General features: G+C 38.8%; 3 protein-coding genes and 1 long non-coding RNA gene across 4 annotated transcripts; 3 read left to right on the top strand and 1 right to left on the bottom strand.

Moving 5' to 3' along the window:
* Window positions 1-341: 341 nt before the first annotated feature.
* LOC145890173 (melanocyte-stimulating hormone receptor-like) lies at window positions 342-1,933 on the bottom strand. Its single transcript, XM_082981204.1, has 3 exons — window positions 1,560-1,933; window positions 925-1,283; window positions 342-694 (listed from the first exon to the last, which is right to left on the bottom strand). The coding sequence occupies exons 1-3, from the start codon at window positions 1,931-1,933 to the stop codon at window positions 342-344; spliced, it is 1,086 nt and encodes a 361-aa protein (XP_082837330.1).
* Window positions 1,934-9,418: 7,485 nt separating this feature from the next.
* Window positions 9,419-11,617, top strand: LOC145889596 (uncharacterized). The gene is made up of 3 exons (XR_014399519.1): window positions 9,419-9,715; window positions 10,182-10,289; window positions 10,979-11,617. It is a non-coding gene; the product is annotated as an uncharacterized LOC145889596 (long non-coding RNA).
* Window positions 11,618-11,868: 251 nt separating this feature from the next.
* Window positions 11,869-13,623, top strand: LOC145889337 (uncharacterized). The gene has a single exon (XM_082980274.1). It carries the CDS (start codon window positions 12,012-12,014, stop codon window positions 13,272-13,274), a length of 1,263 nt encoding a protein of 420 aa, XP_082836400.1. The 5' UTR covers window positions 11,869-12,011; the 3' UTR covers window positions 13,275-13,623.
* A 511-nt stretch (window positions 13,624-14,134) lies between these two features.
* Window positions 14,135-18,519, top strand: LOC145888838 (epoxide hydrolase 1-like). Its single transcript, XM_082979707.1, has 9 exons — window positions 14,135-14,380; window positions 14,678-14,888; window positions 15,147-15,318; window positions 15,662-15,791; window positions 16,014-16,219; window positions 16,368-16,449; window positions 16,674-16,823; window positions 17,261-17,453; window positions 17,835-18,519. The coding sequence occupies exons 1-9, from the start codon at window positions 14,136-14,138 to the stop codon at window positions 17,931-17,933; spliced, it is 1,488 nt and encodes a 495-aa protein (XP_082835833.1). The 5' UTR covers window position 14,135; the 3' UTR covers window positions 17,934-18,519.
* The last annotated feature ends 66 nt before the right edge of the window (window positions 18,520-18,585 follow it).

Below are 18,585 nucleotides of genomic sequence, written 5' to 3'. Positions count from 1 at the left end.
CATTGCAAGTCGCATAGAAAACATAAAGTTCGCAAAATCCGGGAACAGAGAAAGCAATGACAACTTATTTGGGAGGCATTCAAGTGAAATATTTAAGAGAAAAGGTGAAAATTCTGGGGGAACAAAATGGCGGTTTATGTTTCGCCAGCGAAATAGTGGTTGCAGGTCAGTTGCGTCAAAAATCTTGGCGTATTATGAAGTTGTTTCATAACTGAAAAACATGCTAAATGTAAATGTTATCTTTCTTGGAAAACGGAATCTAAACCATTAACGGTAGGGAGGGCTTTTAAACGATTTTCTAGGGTGACAACGTAAACGCTTCAAAAAAAGAAAAAAAATGATCAGCATGCAATATTGCCACAACACCCCGAACCACCGCGCGGCAACAAGTTCTTCCAAAACCTGATAACTCGTCTCTTCACTTCCTCTACTCTGAAACCGTACAACACGGGTATAACAAGAGCGTGGAAGAGAACCAATACAAGAGTATAGTCTTGGTTTTTCTTGGCGACACAACTCTGCGCTTCTTCACACACGATAAGAGCCACGGACCACGGGGCGCAGCTGAGCAGAAAGGATCCCACGAACAAGGCAAGGGTCACGATTAGCCTGACGCTGTTCTGATAAGCCGAGAGATCCGGGAATGAGCTGCTTGTTGAAGGTCGGCCGCGTGGTTGAATTGAGCCCTGAGGTGCTGTATGAGAGAAAGTAATAGTTGTATGAAGGAGGTTTGGTTTCAAAAGACTGAGTGCAGCCGGAAATAAATTCAATTGAACTTTTCACAATGTTTCACATTTTTGCAAAAATATTACTTCAAATTGAGCTATATGCAAGCATTCAAAGCTTTTGCAAAAATCGCGCCGAACTTGGCCTTAAAATTTTTCACCAATTGGAAAGTAAGCGGGGTTCGCTTGCAAGACTCACCGTTTCTTACACGAGTCCACGCGTAATGAACGAGCCACACATTGAGAACGATGACGCAGGCAGCGGAAAGCAGACACAACGACCCACACGCGAGAGTGGTCATGGAGTAGGACAACTCCGGTTGCCATAACAACGTACCCAAGCCGCCGATGAACGGGAAAACAAACGAGCCAATCCAAACGCAGGTCGCGACAATCCTCGTGCTCCGCGTAGTGACGATTTTTGTGTAACGCAGTGACCACTTGACGGCGATAAAGCGGTCTACAGTGGCGGACAGGACAAACAGGTGGGAGGCGCTAATTGCAGAGAAGAATAAAATGAGGAGTATCGTCACTTCCACTGGATGTTGAACGAGGCATCTAGAGAAACACAAACAATATTTGTCCAACGTCTTTTGGGTAGTCTGCTACCGCCCAAGTTTAATTGAAAAAAACTAATGAGATTTTTAGCTTGAAATACAGTTTTTTGTACTGTCTGTGTTTACCACGGAATCGCGAATTCATTTGTACATCTTTATTTAAGCGTTTAGTGAATCATAGGTGAGAAAAGCAGATGACGCGTTTTTGATATTTTTTACCGATGCCTTCCCCCTGTTGCGTCATAATATGTTTTTATCCGTCACGTGATAAACTTACTTTTGTGCGGAGGCGCACGCGCTAAGAAGCCTGACGTGAAAGTAGGTGAACGAGGCTGCAACCACCACATCGGCCAACGAGAGGTGCCATAGGAACCAGAACATCCTACACGACTTTCCCAGTTTCCAACGAAGGACGGCAATCAGCAAAGCGAAGTTCTCGATCATGGCAAGCAAGCTTACAGTCAAAATCACCCCTGATATCTGAATATCCTGCGGTGTACAGGTCACCAGTTGTGAACATGGGGACGGGGGCCCATCCGGGGTTGTGGTGGGGTCAGTTGTGACGTTGCCGCGTCCGCGTGGTTCAACTAAAATCAGTAACGCTTGTTGTGTTTGTCGCGAGTCGATGTTGTGTTTCAGGTCCAGATACATCTCCTATTTGAGGTTCCGCACCTCGTAAAAAGTGAACGCGTTTTGTTTTAACGTTCACAAAATTAAGGCAGACGCACACAAATTTCCATTTACTTAATCACCTTTAAAAGCACAAGTTTTCATGTTAAAAATCAACAATTTAACAAACAAACAAACTGACGATCTTTTTGTTTGAAGCAAAATAAATTTCGGTAAAAACAAGCATGAATTCGACTGTAGTCTGTCCAAAAATTCAGCGAATTTGCATGACTGATATTGAAAAACCATCAAAAAAACAAATTTACAAAATAACATCTCTATATGGTGTTCTGCAATACTTTCAATCCGCCAGATAAAGCTCACTGTATACCAAGGTATATCCACAAGGACGTGACCATACACACTGCACCATACAAGCACGATACTGGTATCAAATCGCCAAGAAAAAATGAGCCATTCTTCTGTCACGACGCAATTGTATAAAGGCTAAATATATCTTCAGTTTAAATGTTAAGTGTTCCAAATGCTGCCACCCATCCGTCATTCACACCTCGCCGGGTTCTTGAACAGTTTAAACGCGTCAAGATCTAGTTTTCGTTTTAAACGCTCACCCCTGAACTAAAAAATTTTGCGCCCATCATCTCAATCGTACCCCGTAGCATGAAGACCAGTGGGCGATTTAATTGATTTCGGTATCTTTTTGTGAAAGAGAATGGAGATATGTTCACCAGACTGTGCGCAAACCAACGGAGCGTATTGATTCGAGTGTGGCGCGCTCCTTATCACTGCCAAATAAAGATTCCTAAATAGATGGCGTTACGACCCTCGAGGTGTCAGGATGGGATATGTCTTCCTGTCCTTCAACAAACATAGCAACGAAATCATTTGGAGTGCTTGTCGCAACAACACCACATTTAGCTCTATTTGGATTTTAGAAGAACACAGGCAATGTCGTCTTGAAAGTTTGTACATTGACAAATAGAACTGGAGTTCACAACATTATAATAACCCTTGTGCGATAGACAGTTTCTGCACAAACGCGCTGTGTTTCGTTGGCTTCGTTAAAACATTTCTATGAACTATATGGCCTAGAAATGCCCTTATTCTTATAACCCGCCTTCCGCAGTAAGTTGTCAGCAATTGGTGCCATTACGAATCTTACTCTTCGCGTAACGAATGCATTTCCTGAACTTGCGCTGTGCACATGCCGCTAGCGCAAGTAGAATCATGGGCACCCCAAGAGGAAAACCGAACAATCTAATGTCACTCAAAAAAGTCGAATCAACCGTTGCGCTTTCCCGAGGTTAAAGTCTCATTCGCTAAATGTACGACAGTGCAGGAAAGTCAGAAATATGCAGACATGCGACAAAACATGGTGGTATTGTCACAACTAGGAACGCACGGGCATTTGATCACATTTGTTCGCTGAAACGAAGATACCTTGTGTACCAAAATTCTCTAAACTGAGATAAAATAAAATTCTTTATTCCTGGGTTATCGCTTGTTTTGCAAGTAACAATATCCAAAATTATTTTTTAGTTTTGGAAAAATTATAAAAATGTACTCTTCCGATCCCAACTATCCATGTACGATGTGCTGTGTTCGATTACATTGACTTTTTATCAAAAGAAAAACGTGACACGTCAAGAACTAAAGCCAGGCCACGTGGGATACTACTTCCTTGACCGTGCCTTAAAATCTCGTGGCCTTCAGGTGAACCCCATGCAACATTTCCTAACGTAAGTTCCGCGATCGAGCAGCATTGCATTTTTTCAGGTATGAAACGCCAAGCAGCACAGTGCAATGTGCAACAAGTATTCTCCATTCAATTGCCGATTGAAAGTTGGGAAATTTAATACAAGGACAGAATTAATGGGCCACGGCCCGCCTAAGCAAGTCTCTGTTGCGATGGCACAGATGAAATATAGAACAATAGAATATTTCACAAACAAACTCTTTATTTCACCACAAATTTTCTCAAATACTGTCGAAGTTGCAAAAAATTGTTCATTTGCTTGCCACCCAAGCCTTTATTCAAGAAACAATTCGGCGTAATTAATTTAAAATGATGCTCGACCACTCACAAGAAATGCATCTCATATTCCAAATGCAAATCTACCATCAGGATTTCTTGTGCATACCAAATAGTGCGTACCATCCGACTGATTTTAAAGCGTTTCCCTATGCTATTAAAGTACAGTTATAAGGTATTTATGGAGCTTTTGTTGTGTTTTTTTATGGCGCATCCAGCTGTCGGTATTCAGATTTGGCGTCAAAAAAACTAGAATTATGCAACCACGGTGGAGACGGTACTCGCGCAGGCGACGCTTGTAAAACCCGACAGCACTCGCTGTGGCGCTACGTCAAGGCGATGTTTTTCTTCCACTGTCCTGTTCATCTTTTTCCGTGCGTCATGAAGTCAATATAGAGTGGTTTAAACCGACTGCGGTGATGGAGGTTGTAAATTTCGTTTTGGAAATTCACAGAAGCGAAAATCAACGAAGCGAGATCGCTCATAAAAAGCATATACGCCAATTTGACAAAAATGGCTGCTAACGCCTCCACGTTAAACGACATTTTTTGTCACGCTTTCACTTGCTCGTGGATAATATCTAAAGTAAAAACTCCTTCTCCTCGATTCCGATACAAAGGGAAATGCCGGGTTTTCGATTCCGCTTTGGAAGATATTTCATGTAAATTCAAATATTTTTTTATCAATGATTACTTGTTTCATTTTTGTTTTACCGCACCGGGATTCGAACCCGCGTTGTTCTGGGCTAAAATTCGCGATCAGAGTCTTTATGAGGCAAATATTTTCTGAGAAACTCACCGACAAATTTCGTACAGAACACCAAAATACGTCAGCAAACATTTTTTACCTGTCATTACGCAATCACAAACATAAACACAGAACTCATTCAGTTCCATGCTGCGTGTTTAACCCCATTCCTAATGCGATAAACACATGCATTATTTACTGTATGCTTTGCATAAAACTCGCACATCAAGTCTTGCTGCGCATGTGTGAATTGTGCTTTTGCTTTTGAGCCGCACTAAATATTTGGCTTTGTTCAACCGCAAAACAGCAAGATTTCTTCACTAGGACTTGACACATTACCACGCGACGCCCAAGATCTATCACCGACAATCTTACGTCATTGTATCCTTGGGGATTATTTCAAAGCTTACCAACCTCACGTGCGCGGGGTCGTGATGCAGGAAACTCATTGTTTATCCGCGCAAAGTGCGGTAAATGAACATAAAGAATATAAATATTTCATATATCTAACAGTGTGAGTGGAACTTTAGTTTTAGGCTTTGTATTGAGGCACCATGCGCCATCTATCTGGTTTGATGAAGTTCTCAAAGCATGTTTAGATACGTGGTTTCATCGACCTGGGTCATTTCCGTGATGTGCGAATGACCAATAGTGACCTATAGTGGTGTCACAACTGCCAGTTCATAATATTTATCTAAAGTTACAAGTGTGCTATGTCTTATACTCGTTCGATTCGGGCTAATTCGCAATGATAATGTAAGAAAGACCACACTACATTAGCAATAAGACAAAACATGATCCGTGGGTTTAATTAGACATTAATAATGTAGGCGATAATCCTTTAACCTAATTAAAAGTAACTAGAAACGTGAACTGCTTGTTGCATTTGAACACAAAATTACCTATTATCCCCATTTTCGGCTTCCAAGGATTTTGCAACTGAATATTATAATTGGATCATGGTCGACAGAGTCCTGGGAATATGCAGTCGCGAAAAACAAATAGAATATCAACAAATTAAGCTTTCAATAATATGCAAAATACTTGTGCAACTCATAATTCCTGCAACTACATTTTTGCCTAATTGTTGATACTTAAGCCATGTCTCTCCAACTAAATCATCTAACCTTAAGAGTCCACAGACGATATATCGCGTGGTTGTCAAATAAAATGCACCCACGATTCGCTTGCTTTGGCCAGGGTTTCAATACAAACACGATGCTTTCTGGAAATCGAAGCGTTGTGTGCAGAAGGCACGTTGCGTCATACGCATATATTTATAGACAGCCGCCGTTATGACTACTTCCGACTACTGCCGGTGATTCGTCACGCCTCACAATATAAACACACATCTGTGGCCATGGCCGCGACAATGATTTTTTGCTGATAAACCACAATTCGCCCAAAACCCATCAACCGCTGTTTCTGGCCCGTTAAACTTTGAGGAGTTCCTCCGTAGGCGCCTTCCCTTCTCTCTCACGACGTTGACGTTTCAATCGATCGAAAGGTGCGTCGATTGCGGCCCCTGCTGCAACGCGAAAAGAACTCGGGCGGTTGACAAACAAAAAACACACATTGCTGAAAAGGCGATTTTTAATTCTCTCTCGCCTTTGTTGGTCTCCATTGTCGTGTGACGTATATGTGGCCGAGAGCCAGACCGCTTTACTTGGTGTTATCGCAGGAAACGGTGCGAATCTTATCATTGGTGAAAATCTCGTCGCTGACCCGAAGCAACGTTTCGTGTTCGTCATTTGCTTGTTGTGGTTTGGCATAAGATAAACATACTTTAATCTTGGGGAATATCTGCCTACTTTATTCACGTTGTGACCAAAACTAACGCAAGCGCGTGCGGTCCAAACTAAAAAATATTCACAAAACTTGTTACCATTAGCATTTTGTTCGACAAAAATATGTCTTCAAATTTACAAACACATTTTGAGAAAAAGATGCACCGGTTTTTGATGACCCAATATTGTTCAGCAAAAAATTTTCAACCGTAGAGACCGTATGTAATTGTTTGTGCGTTTGTGAGTGAGGAATGGAATCAGTTTATTTGCGCATTACACAATCCATCCGAGCCAATCCGGTTAAAAAACGTCACGAAAATCAATACAATGTCACCTTCCGGATAGAAATATATAGCAAGTAATTAACGACATCTTTAAAAGCTATTGTACCGTAGCCAGATTTCAGGTTAAGTTTACCACACCTTTAATTACATAGACCCGAATACTTCGGAGGTCGAAAACACATTAAGCAGACAATGGATTTAGGACATCCGAAACTACATTGAATTTTATGGCCATGGCAAATTGCTTTACATAACATTATGAGGAAATTTTACGATACGATTTCCACCCAGATTGAAAGCATTTTCTGATCCCAACACATGTTGCACAGTTTATCCGGGCATATGGAGAATATCCCTAGTGAAATTTCGTTTCCCTATGCACACACTTGTTACTTCAGAATGTAAACACACATTGATATGGATTCTGGGATTGTTTGTTTTCATGTCGGCAAAGTGAAAAATAACGTGTTTCAAGGAAAATGGCGACCAAAACATTGAACGATTATCGAAAAAACATACAGGTTTTTATGTGAAACACATTTCACCTAAATTATGAAACATCCGGTTTATCTATAACGAGGGGCCCGGTCGCTAAATAGCCAAGAAGGGAATATTCAACTTTTCTGCGACTTTGCAGTCGGCGTATGTCCGTTGGTTCGCCAACTACGTACAAACCACTTTTGGGTGGTAGCCTATTTAATAAACGTATTTTTCAAATAAAATACCAACAAACTGAGTAGCTTTCAGTAATATGCAAAATACATGTGCTCGTTATAATTCTCGAAACTACACTTTTGCCTGTCTGTCGATACTTAAGCCACGTCTCTCCAACTAAAATTATCATACATTAGGAGGCCAGAGAAGATCATCGCGTGGTTGTCAAATAGATACATTAATGATTCGCTTGCGCTGTCCATGCAGGGTTTCAATACAAACACGATGCTTTCTGGAGATCGAAACCTCGCGTTTTGTTGTTGCGTGTGTGTGTGTGTGTGTGTGAGTGAGTGTGTGTGTGTGAGGGGGGGGGGGGATATTTGCTTTACTGTTTGTGCATTTATTTAATTTTATATCACATAACTCGTAATGTGATAATATTTACAAAGAATACAATCTGTCAAAATAGTTTGTAGGTTTGTGTTTTCCGTAGAAAAACGTATTTTACGATTTTTAACGAATCATGTCGTTCGACTATCTCTAATTGTGGCTTCGGGCCTAAATCAACTTTATGCAAAAATGAAACACAACATTTGAGTGAATAAAATGGCGCTAACGAATCAGGAGTGAATGTTGGAAAATGCACTACTGACAAAAAGAACACTGATAAACTAAAACTTTTTTGTAACGCAGATTCTATGTTTGATTAATGTCAAAAACGAAATAAAGTATGCAAACGGCCCATGGAGTGAGAATTTTGTCTCGTTCAGAAATAAACCAGCATTTACCAAAAACTCTGCTGCGCCACAATGCTGGCGTTCAACCAGGAAATGCCCAATCCATCCTAAACCTGAGTTTAAGAGGTTATTTGAAGTTTGAAGGGAAGTTAGCTGTAAGTGCTCGACCAAAGCTTCCTTGGTGAATCAGTTTGTTGGAAAACACGGTTTACCATCATTAGACCCTTGTGTTTTATTGTGGTAATGGTAAAACTACATAAATTGTCTTTTTTGTACACCTTACAACAGCGCTATGTTACATGGGAAAGTGAAGTTTGTACGGTTGCGAAAATGCGATGTAAATGCTGTTTCAAACGTTCGCATAAGCGTTTACATCAAATGAAGGCCTGTATTAACAAAATCTCCTAGTCTATAACTGACCAAGGCATTTAGTAGCAGATATAAAATATAAAATATATTTCGCCTGTGTTTGTAGTATCGATATCGATACTGATGATGCCTAAAGACATCGGCGAAATAAATACATATTAATTGCAAACCTCGCAATACTAACAACTTAGGATTCATTTTAGAACCGTTTACATCCTTTGAGGTTCACAAGCGCACCGAAATGGATTTCCTCCAAAATGCCATAAAATCCAAAATGTCCGTTTTAGCACGACGAGGTTATTACAGGATTGAAATTGGAAATTTGAAACCAATACGTTTCCTATTGAGAACCTCCCGCCATATAAAAACATACAACGTATTGTCCTGTTGTTTACTGAGGATTTATAACCTTGGCATTAAGGTTTTGTCACAGTCAGCTCGGGTTGCTTCGTTCTGAAAAACAAACTTGTTTTCATTTAATATTGGCACGCTGCTCCTTTGCTTGTATTTTGGCTGCAGTAAAAGATGGAAGAATTGACAATTTGCCGTTAATGCTACAGATATAAAACGTGCTTTTCGATATGCCGGCAATATTGACCATAGCAAAAACAACATTTACAGTCCTGCAGTTAGAGTTTGTGGCTTGTTAGATCGAATGCGTTCAGTCTGCAGATATGCAGTGATTTAAACTAGTTGTTTATTATTTTCGAAGCAGTGACGATTCGGCACAGGTATATACGCCATCATACAAACCCGATACCCTGTTTGTGTTCGAAAAGTAGTTTAAAACATTACTCGCCGACCGTCATAGAGCGTCGCGCGCTGTTTTAAAATCCCTTACGAGAAACGTGGTTTATGACCTCGTATAGCAAGGCATTTAAACTGGCGTTACAAGAAGTGTTGGAGGGTGCGCACGAGTTACACGCCAAACTACAGGCGAAGGCAAATAGCTACGTATTTAGTTTCGGCTCCACAACAGCCTCGTAACATACTGAGGGGTCGAGTTACATCGCGTTGCTTCATTTCACATCCCTATATAGCGACCGCGCATTGCTGTTCCGTTGCACATACGCGAGTCACATTGTTCGAATTCGCATCAGTGCTAAGTAACTGTCAATAGGCGGTTTTGCTTGTCCGACTTTTGCCCAAGAAGATAAACAATGACTGGCGGAGGATTCGAAGGGTTTTTGCAGGTTGGTGTTATCTTTGTTTGTACACGCGTCGTGTTCTTTTAAATCCGCTTTTAATGTTGGTTATTTCAACTCGGCAAAAGAATATCCGCAAAATACAAAGCGTTGTTATACATTGCGACGTTCTGTTTGTTTGCTTGGCGAGTATAACCTAAATAATCAATCAATGATATTAATTGACTTCGCTACTTAACTCTGTAAAATTGTACTTATATGTGGTAACAAAGTCCCGGCAAAAATGTTGAAAAGCGAATGTGTTTCCCAGAAAATAAAGAATAAAAACACGCACAATATTCTTACCGCTTTATCATCGTGACAAGGCACCGGCCTATATGTGTGTTGAACACTTGAAAATATATAAATATACCAAACAACAGTTTCTGTTGGTAAGTGTTGCATAAGGTGGCGCAAGGTTTAATCCGTGGAAGTGTTATCCTTCATGACAATGTTTACCTGTTTTTGTCAACAGACAAAAATTTATCCAGTCACGAACGACAACGACGCAGATCATATGATCCGGCGAGCGCTTTCCACATACCGACTATGCTTTGAGGAAATTACTGATGGAATGGAACAGGTGCTGCATGGTTACGCATCGTGTATTTGTAGGGCGGTCATACCTGCGACACAGTGTGAAAGTATCGCTGTAGACAGTCATTAACACATGTTGGTATTGTAATGATTATGAACACTTGGTTCGTCAACTACTTCCCAGGGAGTACAAACAATTTGTGATGTTAAAAGATGTGTATATTTTCCATTAGTTCTTACCTACGACAACTGGAATGAATGACTTTTTTGGCTGCGGCAAGATATGTCAAAACGTACGCTTAACAAACACTACACAATTTAATATAAACCACAAAAACACATTAAATACCACTTAAGGTAAGCTAAAGGTTTAATTTGTGTGTTTGAAACTTTTTGACGCATAATTTCAAGGGGTTTCCGTTTCTCTAGCAGTAAACAGCTTGTTTTTGTTTTTGTGATGGCCACCTATGACAAAGATTGATGAATAATAGAAGGGCAGTTTGACTTGACAAGCAAAGAGAAAATCAATGGCATGATTTAATTAAAACGCTGGTCTTAATATTTAAAAATCGATTTGGCGTTCTTCTATATTTTAGAATTTGTTGCAAAACAAAGTGCTGTTATGCTCAATTTACGAATGACGACATAATCGCTTGTAAATAGTAACTTTTTTTAAGGTTTAATATTTGGAAACAAAGTTGATTTCGCTTCATGACGTGTACATATCTTTTACAGATCGAGGAAAAGCTTAACGAAGTTTTGGGAAAAGACTGGAGAGTTGAATATAAGAAACGAAATAACGAATCGCCTCGGCTGGATCGTAACAATCGCCGAAAATGATGGACTTGTGGCAAAGACAAGCAATCACTTCCTCGTGATTTTCCATAAAAAAACTATTGTACAAAGCTGGATATTTACGCAATGTCGTGATTATTCTACAGAGTTACACTACTGACCTCTAGCGGTTGAACATATGTAGCTTATCGATAAACAAAGAACTTAAAAATGATCACCTCCCTAATATTTTTACATGTTTGCTGATAACACTTATACCTTGAGATAAAAAGATAATTTCAAACAAAAAACTTGCCATATACACATGTACATTTGGGGTTAATGTAGCAAATCACTTTAATATAGTTTGGTATGTTTACAACGACTTTTGGAATATATTGCTTCTACAGTATTACGCAGAGTTTAACCATGAAGTATTTTTCTGTTTGATAATTTAGGCTACAATATTTGTGTGTGTTTCCTGTAGGCCTTCTGAAATTGAAAAGCGTTTTCTTATTGTAGATTGAGTTCAAATCACTTTAAATCGTTTTTGTTTTGCACGAAAAGTTACAACGCAAATGGCCAATAAACAAGCAACATAAAGTGGTAAAGGGGTTATCAATCATCAGGGTTATCAAGTCGGTCATCCATATCGAGTCAGCCGTTCGTAATTAAGAAAGGGTGAATTAATGAAAGATATTGAAGAACAAAGCGAATAAAATCGTGAACAAGATTTTAAACACTTAAATTTGCTCAATTTGTGCCAAAGGCATCAGCTGACATGCAGTGTGCAGTACATGTCGCTTTGAAATTGTGAACGTTAGGTGGCGCTTCGCGCGCTTAATCAAAGTGCGGTGGAAATGTGCCGTGCAATGGATTCCTGCTGTCAATGAGTAACTATAGTTTTATATTTGCGGTAAACGAGCTTAGTTGAGTCTTGCATACTGTTGTACTGCAATATTGATAAGTGTTTTAGTGTGAATGCATATCAGATATGCCGATTGTCGGGACACACAACCAAGTCCGAGTCCGGCTTGTATTTGAAATGCCGCCGCCGCTAACTCCACTTTCCAGATGCTACATGTTTCTAATCAATCAGTCGGTAATGAAATGCGTGGCAGATGTTGAACATGCAATTGCTGAGAAGTTTGGTTATTCTAGCTCCACATCTCTGGCACTGTCGATTGGAAAATACATGCTACTATCAAACGAAAATGTACAAGTAATAAGAGAGGATGATGAACTTACAGTCGGTATAAGAGTTGAGGATTCAATTGCATTTGTCGATTTATTGTCACTTCCTGAGTTTGGCAACAATACCCCTAGCAGTTTAACTGCCGATCAACCAGCAATGGCCAAACCCAAATCACGAAAAAGGTCCGTTAGTAGCAAAGATGAACTGTGGAAACCTAAAAAGAAGCACAAGACCAGTGAACCTGATTTAATTTCCAAGAAAAAGAAAAGAAAACTAAAAAAGAAAGACAAGAAAAAGAAAAAAATCAAGAATAAGCCAGATGAACTCCCGATAATGTACATTTCTAAAGAAGTATCAATTTCACCTGAAAAAATTCAGCTACCGACTATTTCCAAAGAATTACCGATTTCACCAGAAACAATTGAAACACCTGCACCTTCTCAGCAACAAAATGGAAAACACCAGGAGAATCTTTTGTTAGACATGAGTGAATCTTCAAGCAGCTCGGATGATGAAATTGATCTTGTTGAGGAATCTGGCCCTCATTCACCTTTGCAAATTCCAGTTGCAACAGAGTCACCACCTGTTAAGGAAGAAGTACTAGAACAGACTGATTCTATTAATAAACCCAGCAGTCTTGCATGTATGATGACAAGAAGTAAAAGACAGAGCATGGCAACAACATTATCAGAGCCACTTTCCAATAGTTCATCTGGACCTATTGAAGAATGTTTCAATGAATTGGAAAGTCTCTCATGGCCTCCACGTAAAGGAGACCTCATTGCTTACAAAGAACTTGAAATGACCGACAACTACACTCCTGCTATTTCAGAAGTTCGCAAAGCAAGGGTGTTGGGTGTGTTTGGTGGAACGCAGCAACAAATGGAGAAAAAATTGCTGCTTGACGTTTTGTGGCCAGAAAACATAATTCGACCAAAACTTCGGGGAAAGTTTGATTTGGAGTATGACTCTGAACCAGAACCATTTCCAGAAACTGCAACTAAAAACAATGAATCTTCTATTAGTTGGTCAGCACTTATTGATCCAAAATTGCTTCTATAGTGCTTCCTGGAAGACTAAAAACATGCAAAGCACTTTAATTGTAAAGTAAGCAATGGGAACCACTTGATGAAATGTGATAAATATTGTTGACTTTCACATACAATTTTGAGGGTTTGTTTATTGCTTTAGTTGTTTTGAAAGTAGTGCTGTGTCTTGCTATATTTTGGACGTGTTTTTCAGCATTAAGTAGTGGTGTTTGAAACGGGGATCCTTTAATATTTTACATCATGTCTGTGTTATCATTTTAAATTTGTTTCCAATTGTTTTTAAAGGTTACTTTCTAGGTTTCTTACCCAATATCAGTAAATCTTAATGAGAAAAAGTGAAAGTTATGTGCAGTGTGAAAACAAAGTTGTGATGAATGAATTTAAGATGATCTGTGTCTTGGAACTGCAAGCCTCTGTGACAATGATAGACCATATTATTTCTTGTTAACTATTTTAAAAATTGGGTGTCATATTCATTATTAAACAATATTGGTTTATATGTGAATATGTATCATTGGTATTTAAAATCATAGTTGTTCTGAATTTTTCTTTTCTGAATAGTTCAAACTTATGTTTGCAGGCTTGGCAGCAAAGGTATTGCAGCCTAGCTGATCCACCTTAAAATCAAAATCCTGCTCCGACTTGTCAGGAAAAAGTGGCCGATCCACCTAGGCTGCAATACCTTAGCTGCCAAGCCTGCAAATCTAATGATCGTGATACAATAGCTGTGATCGCCAAGCAAGGACTTGAGCAGTGGGGCGATCCTGCCAATCATGCCATTGCATGAAATATTACTGCATGGTTTAAACTTATCTACAATTTCTCATCTCAAGAAAAACTAACCCATCTTATTAAAATATTTATAATAGGTTAGATGTTCATATCAACCACAGTGATGTGGTTTTTAATAGCAGCCACTCTGGCCATTATTGTTTTGATTAAATTGCTTACTTCAAAAAAGCAAGATCATGAATTACTTTCCAAGCATTTTCTTGATCAAAACTGGTCATTGAGTTCCGATTCCTATGGTAACAATGATGATTCAGAGGTCAGTCGTTTTGAAATCAAAATTCCCAAATCTGATCTGAAGCAGCTTCAATCAAAGTTACAATCAGTCAGGTACAGATAGTTTTGTGGGACTAATTATTTCTTTTTCTGATTATTGTTTGTTTACATTTATGGAAAAATATGTTTTCTGGGTTAAAATCTATTGACTTTCGTGTGAGACAAATATATTTTGTCAAAAAGCATTATCAGTTTCCGTAAAAAAAACAGGAATTTATTGTTTGTCTGCATTTGAAATATGATTTTGTTTATCCCGCAACCCAGTGTGCTTGAAAAACAAAAAGTCGTAACATCTTTTAGTCTTTGTAAATGTCTGTCATAACTTTGTTTCAATAATCTAGTGTTTTGCAGGTGGCCCGTTCCTTCTCTGAAAACCTCAGAATTTCGCTACGGTGTGAGAGACAGTTACATGAAGGAGTTAGTAGATTATTGGAAAAACGATTATTCATGGAAAAAGCAAGAAGATTGGATGAACAGTTTTGACCACTTTAAAACCAAAATAGAAGGGCTGAATGTCCACTTCATTCACTCCAAACCAAAAACGCATGCAGGCAGCATAGAGGTAAAAAAAATTTTTTAAATGTGTTATAATGATTATCTATCATTTAAAACAGCTACATTCTTCCATTACAGGTATTTTGACTTGTTTATAACCTTAAATCTGGTTATGACTTAAACTTGTTGCACTTTCAAGATAGGTGACAGTCTATTATGTTGTTCTTAAACATCTTATTGTAGTTTGTTGTCCAAAAATAGTCAAACTTCATATTTACAAAACAGCTTTACCATGCCATGCACACTTTTCAACACATTTTAATAGCCTCGCGTGCTACTGATGACTCACGGCTGGCCGGGATCCGTGGTTGAATTTTTGGATATTATCCCCATGTTGACTGATCCGGGAAGTTACGGTGGCAATGAAGTTGACGCATTCATTGTTATTTGTCCTTCGATTCCTGGATTTGGCTTCTCAGACTCCCCGGAAAAAGAAGGTAAATATGTTTTGCTTGATTGAGAATGTACAGAAATAAGTTGCCCACAGGTTGAGGTGTTACCAAGTGGTTCCCAACCTGAAATCTGTGGTGTACCACTTCCAAGCCCAGCACAATTGCTATGGCATGACATATATACATTGTAAAATGCCCCTTTTGGACCTTGTTTTGGTAACATTTTTCGAGGACTGTATCGTCAATGAATGTATGATTTCTAATTATTTTTATTTCCAAGGTTAGTTTGTCCACACCAAACATTTCATTAAATGCATGGTGTACTCAAATCATTATGTACTAAAATAAAGATGCTTATATATTCAAAGAAAAAACAACTTCTTTTTAGGTTTCACTGTTTTCAGCTGTGCCAGAGTGTTTCATAAACTTATGCTCAAACTTGGTTACAAGAAGTATTACGTGCATGGTGGAGATTGGGGATCAGCAGTCAGTACTTCCATTGCATTGTTGTACCCCAGGTTGGTATCTGTACAGCATTGTAGTTGTTGGCGGCAAGAATGTGCAAGTTTCTATTCTACCCATGAGTTTCACTTTGTGATTTCTGGGTCGCTTCAGTCATAATTGACAAAAAACATATTTTGAAAGCTTTGATGTTGTACTACACAAGTTTTTGGAACTAAAATCAACAAAAATTTATGTCTTATACATATTATTCACCTGAAAATATATGCATTTTTTAGTTGTGTCAAAGGAATCCACACAACCATGAGCACAGTACAGCCACGGGGCCTCAATTTGCTCAAAATCATCATAGGGGCATATTTTCCTTCACTCTTCTTTCACCCATCCGAAATTTCTGCGATGTTTCCATTAAAGAAAATGTTTTTGACTATGCTTCAAGAAACAGGCTATTTCCATTTGCAATCTACCAAACCTGACACAGTTGGTAAGACTATTTTAAATTTTCTTTTTTTAAAAAAAAACAAAAAATGCGTTCCTTTCATTTTTTTCAATTTATTTTTTTTTCAAAAAATTCAACTTATTTAAATGGTTGGAAGGTGAACTAAGTCATTATTTGTGGCTTGTATGTTCAGGATTTGCTCTCAGTGACTCTCCAGTTGGGCTCGCGGCATATCTTGTGGAGAAGTTTTCAACATGGACCGATTTAAATGCAAGGTAAAAAACATTCAAAACCCAAAACTCATACCAAAGTTATTTCGAAGGATAAATTGACCAAACAATACAGTAATGTCAACTAGTTGTTCTATGTTGTGTCAGAGTGTACCCACATAGCCCCACCACTTCATCTGTTAAAACATATGTTTAATTGGTGATATTTTTATGTACATATTACTTACCCTCACTACCAAGTCAACATTAGAAGGCTTTTCAATTGATAGAAATCATGACGATGGCATGCTCAACCAATTGTGGACCAAAAACAAACTTCTAAATAATATTATGGTTTATTGGTGGAACAACAACGTTACATCTTCCATGAGATTCTACAAGGAAAATATTGGCTCCAATATCATGCATGAAATGCAAGGGTAAAATACTTACAGCTGATCCATTTTTACAAAATTTGTGCAAAGATTTCTGGTCAGCTTCCTCTAAACCAGTGGCACCCAACCTCTTTTTAGTCATGAACACCTTAATCATAAATCAGTATGCCTGCAGAGACAGAAACTTGCTAGTTTCATTTCTTTAGTAAAGAGTGAATGTGACATAACTGATAGAAAAGTCTTGGAAAAAAATTAATTTTGCATTCTTTGAACCCTTGAAACCATTCCACACACCCTTTGGGGTGCACGAACCAAAGGTTGGGAACCACTGCTTGAAGCAGAACAAAGTGTGTCCTAAACAAAAATGTTTTGTGTTGAAAATTATGTTTCGACATATCTGTTGTGAGGATTGTTTTAACCCCTACTTGCAAATATTAATGGCACTCCTTGCAAATAGTTTACCAAAACCCTTGTTTCTGCAGAGTGAAGGTGAGAGTACCTGCCGGATTCGCGCATTTTAGCAATGAGTTTATTCCTACCACACGTGGCACGGTGGAACAGCGTTTTTGCAATCTCTTGCATTACACGTACATGAAGCGAGGTGGTCATTTCTCAGCTTACGAAGTGCCCAGTGACTTGGCAACCGACATACGCCTGTTTGTGAGCACTGTTGAGGTAGGAGCTGATTTTTTCACGAAACGATTAACTTCCTATGTAATTGATTGGTAAAGTACTTGTTCGTGAGCGCCTGGTCATTAAATGTAACGAGACAGGTGCTTTTTGATTCTTTTTGTCATTTGTTAAAAGCATAAACCATTTTATTTCGGTTTATTGTAAATTAATTTGGAAATAACTAAATAGATCAAATTGCAATGTTCGTGAAGGTTGTGCTAATTCTTTCCAATCATTTTGCTTTAAATTATATTGAAAAAACTCGTAGGGTTATTCTCCGCGCGGTCCACATAACTTGAGCATGCAAAAAGGTTACATCTTCGTCTCGACCCTTTACCGCCATCTGGCGGGTTAGAGTTGTTGGCTAATTAAATTTATTCTCAGGGATTTCATAACGAGCAGCGAGCTGCGGAGATCGAAGCTCAGAATATTGGCGTCTCACAACTCGACCGAGTTAAGAGCACGAAAGTTAAAAGCCGTTGAAAATCTCCAACACTCGTCTGATTCTAGTTTCGCTTATTTCCACTGTGCAGTGGTGACTTATCTAATCCAGCCTAGTTTTCAATTATCTAATGCAATTGTATCAAAGCGTTGTGAAATCGGACCTTACCTGCTTCATTATTTGCTGTTGCGATTTCTTTGTAATTCTGATCAGAAGTTTGTGCTTCGCGGAGTCACTGTTAATCGTCTGTATGCAGTGTGTGGTGCTTATTCAATATTCTTGCCGTTAAAAAAGGATTTAAGTTGATGGAAAAAAACTAGCATAAAAATACGAACAACAGTTCAGGCTAACTCGACACCCCGGCCTTTGGTTTTGGCCTTTCAAAAATTCCGTTGGGATAACGCAGCTGTAAATACCGTTTTTTTTTGCATTTGTAAAACGAGAGTATGTTGCCTGCGTGTTTCTGACCGAGTAAACAAAGTATTCCTAAAGTTCGCAAGTTGGTTCCCATGCTCTCATCTCCCCGTAGTCAATGCAACACTAGTTAATTTTCTTCGGTGCTAACAATTCATCTGTAAATGTTTACAAATTTGTGTTGATTTTCAATAAAGCGTTTTGTGTTTCGTGGCCTAATCTCGATTGACTTAAAAGTTAGAAGACAGCTGATAAGGGACAAACATTCAGTTTCATTTC

Source organism: Ascidia mentula, chromosome 2, assembly GCF_947561715.1.
Source record: "Ascidia mentula chromosome 2, kaAscMent1.1, whole genome shotgun sequence".
Classification (NCBI taxonomy): domain Eukaryota; kingdom Metazoa; phylum Chordata; class Ascidiacea; order Phlebobranchia; family Ascidiidae; genus Ascidia; species Ascidia mentula.
Note: the sequence above shows the minus strand (reverse complement) of the source record. Positions and strands in the feature narration are given on the sequence as shown.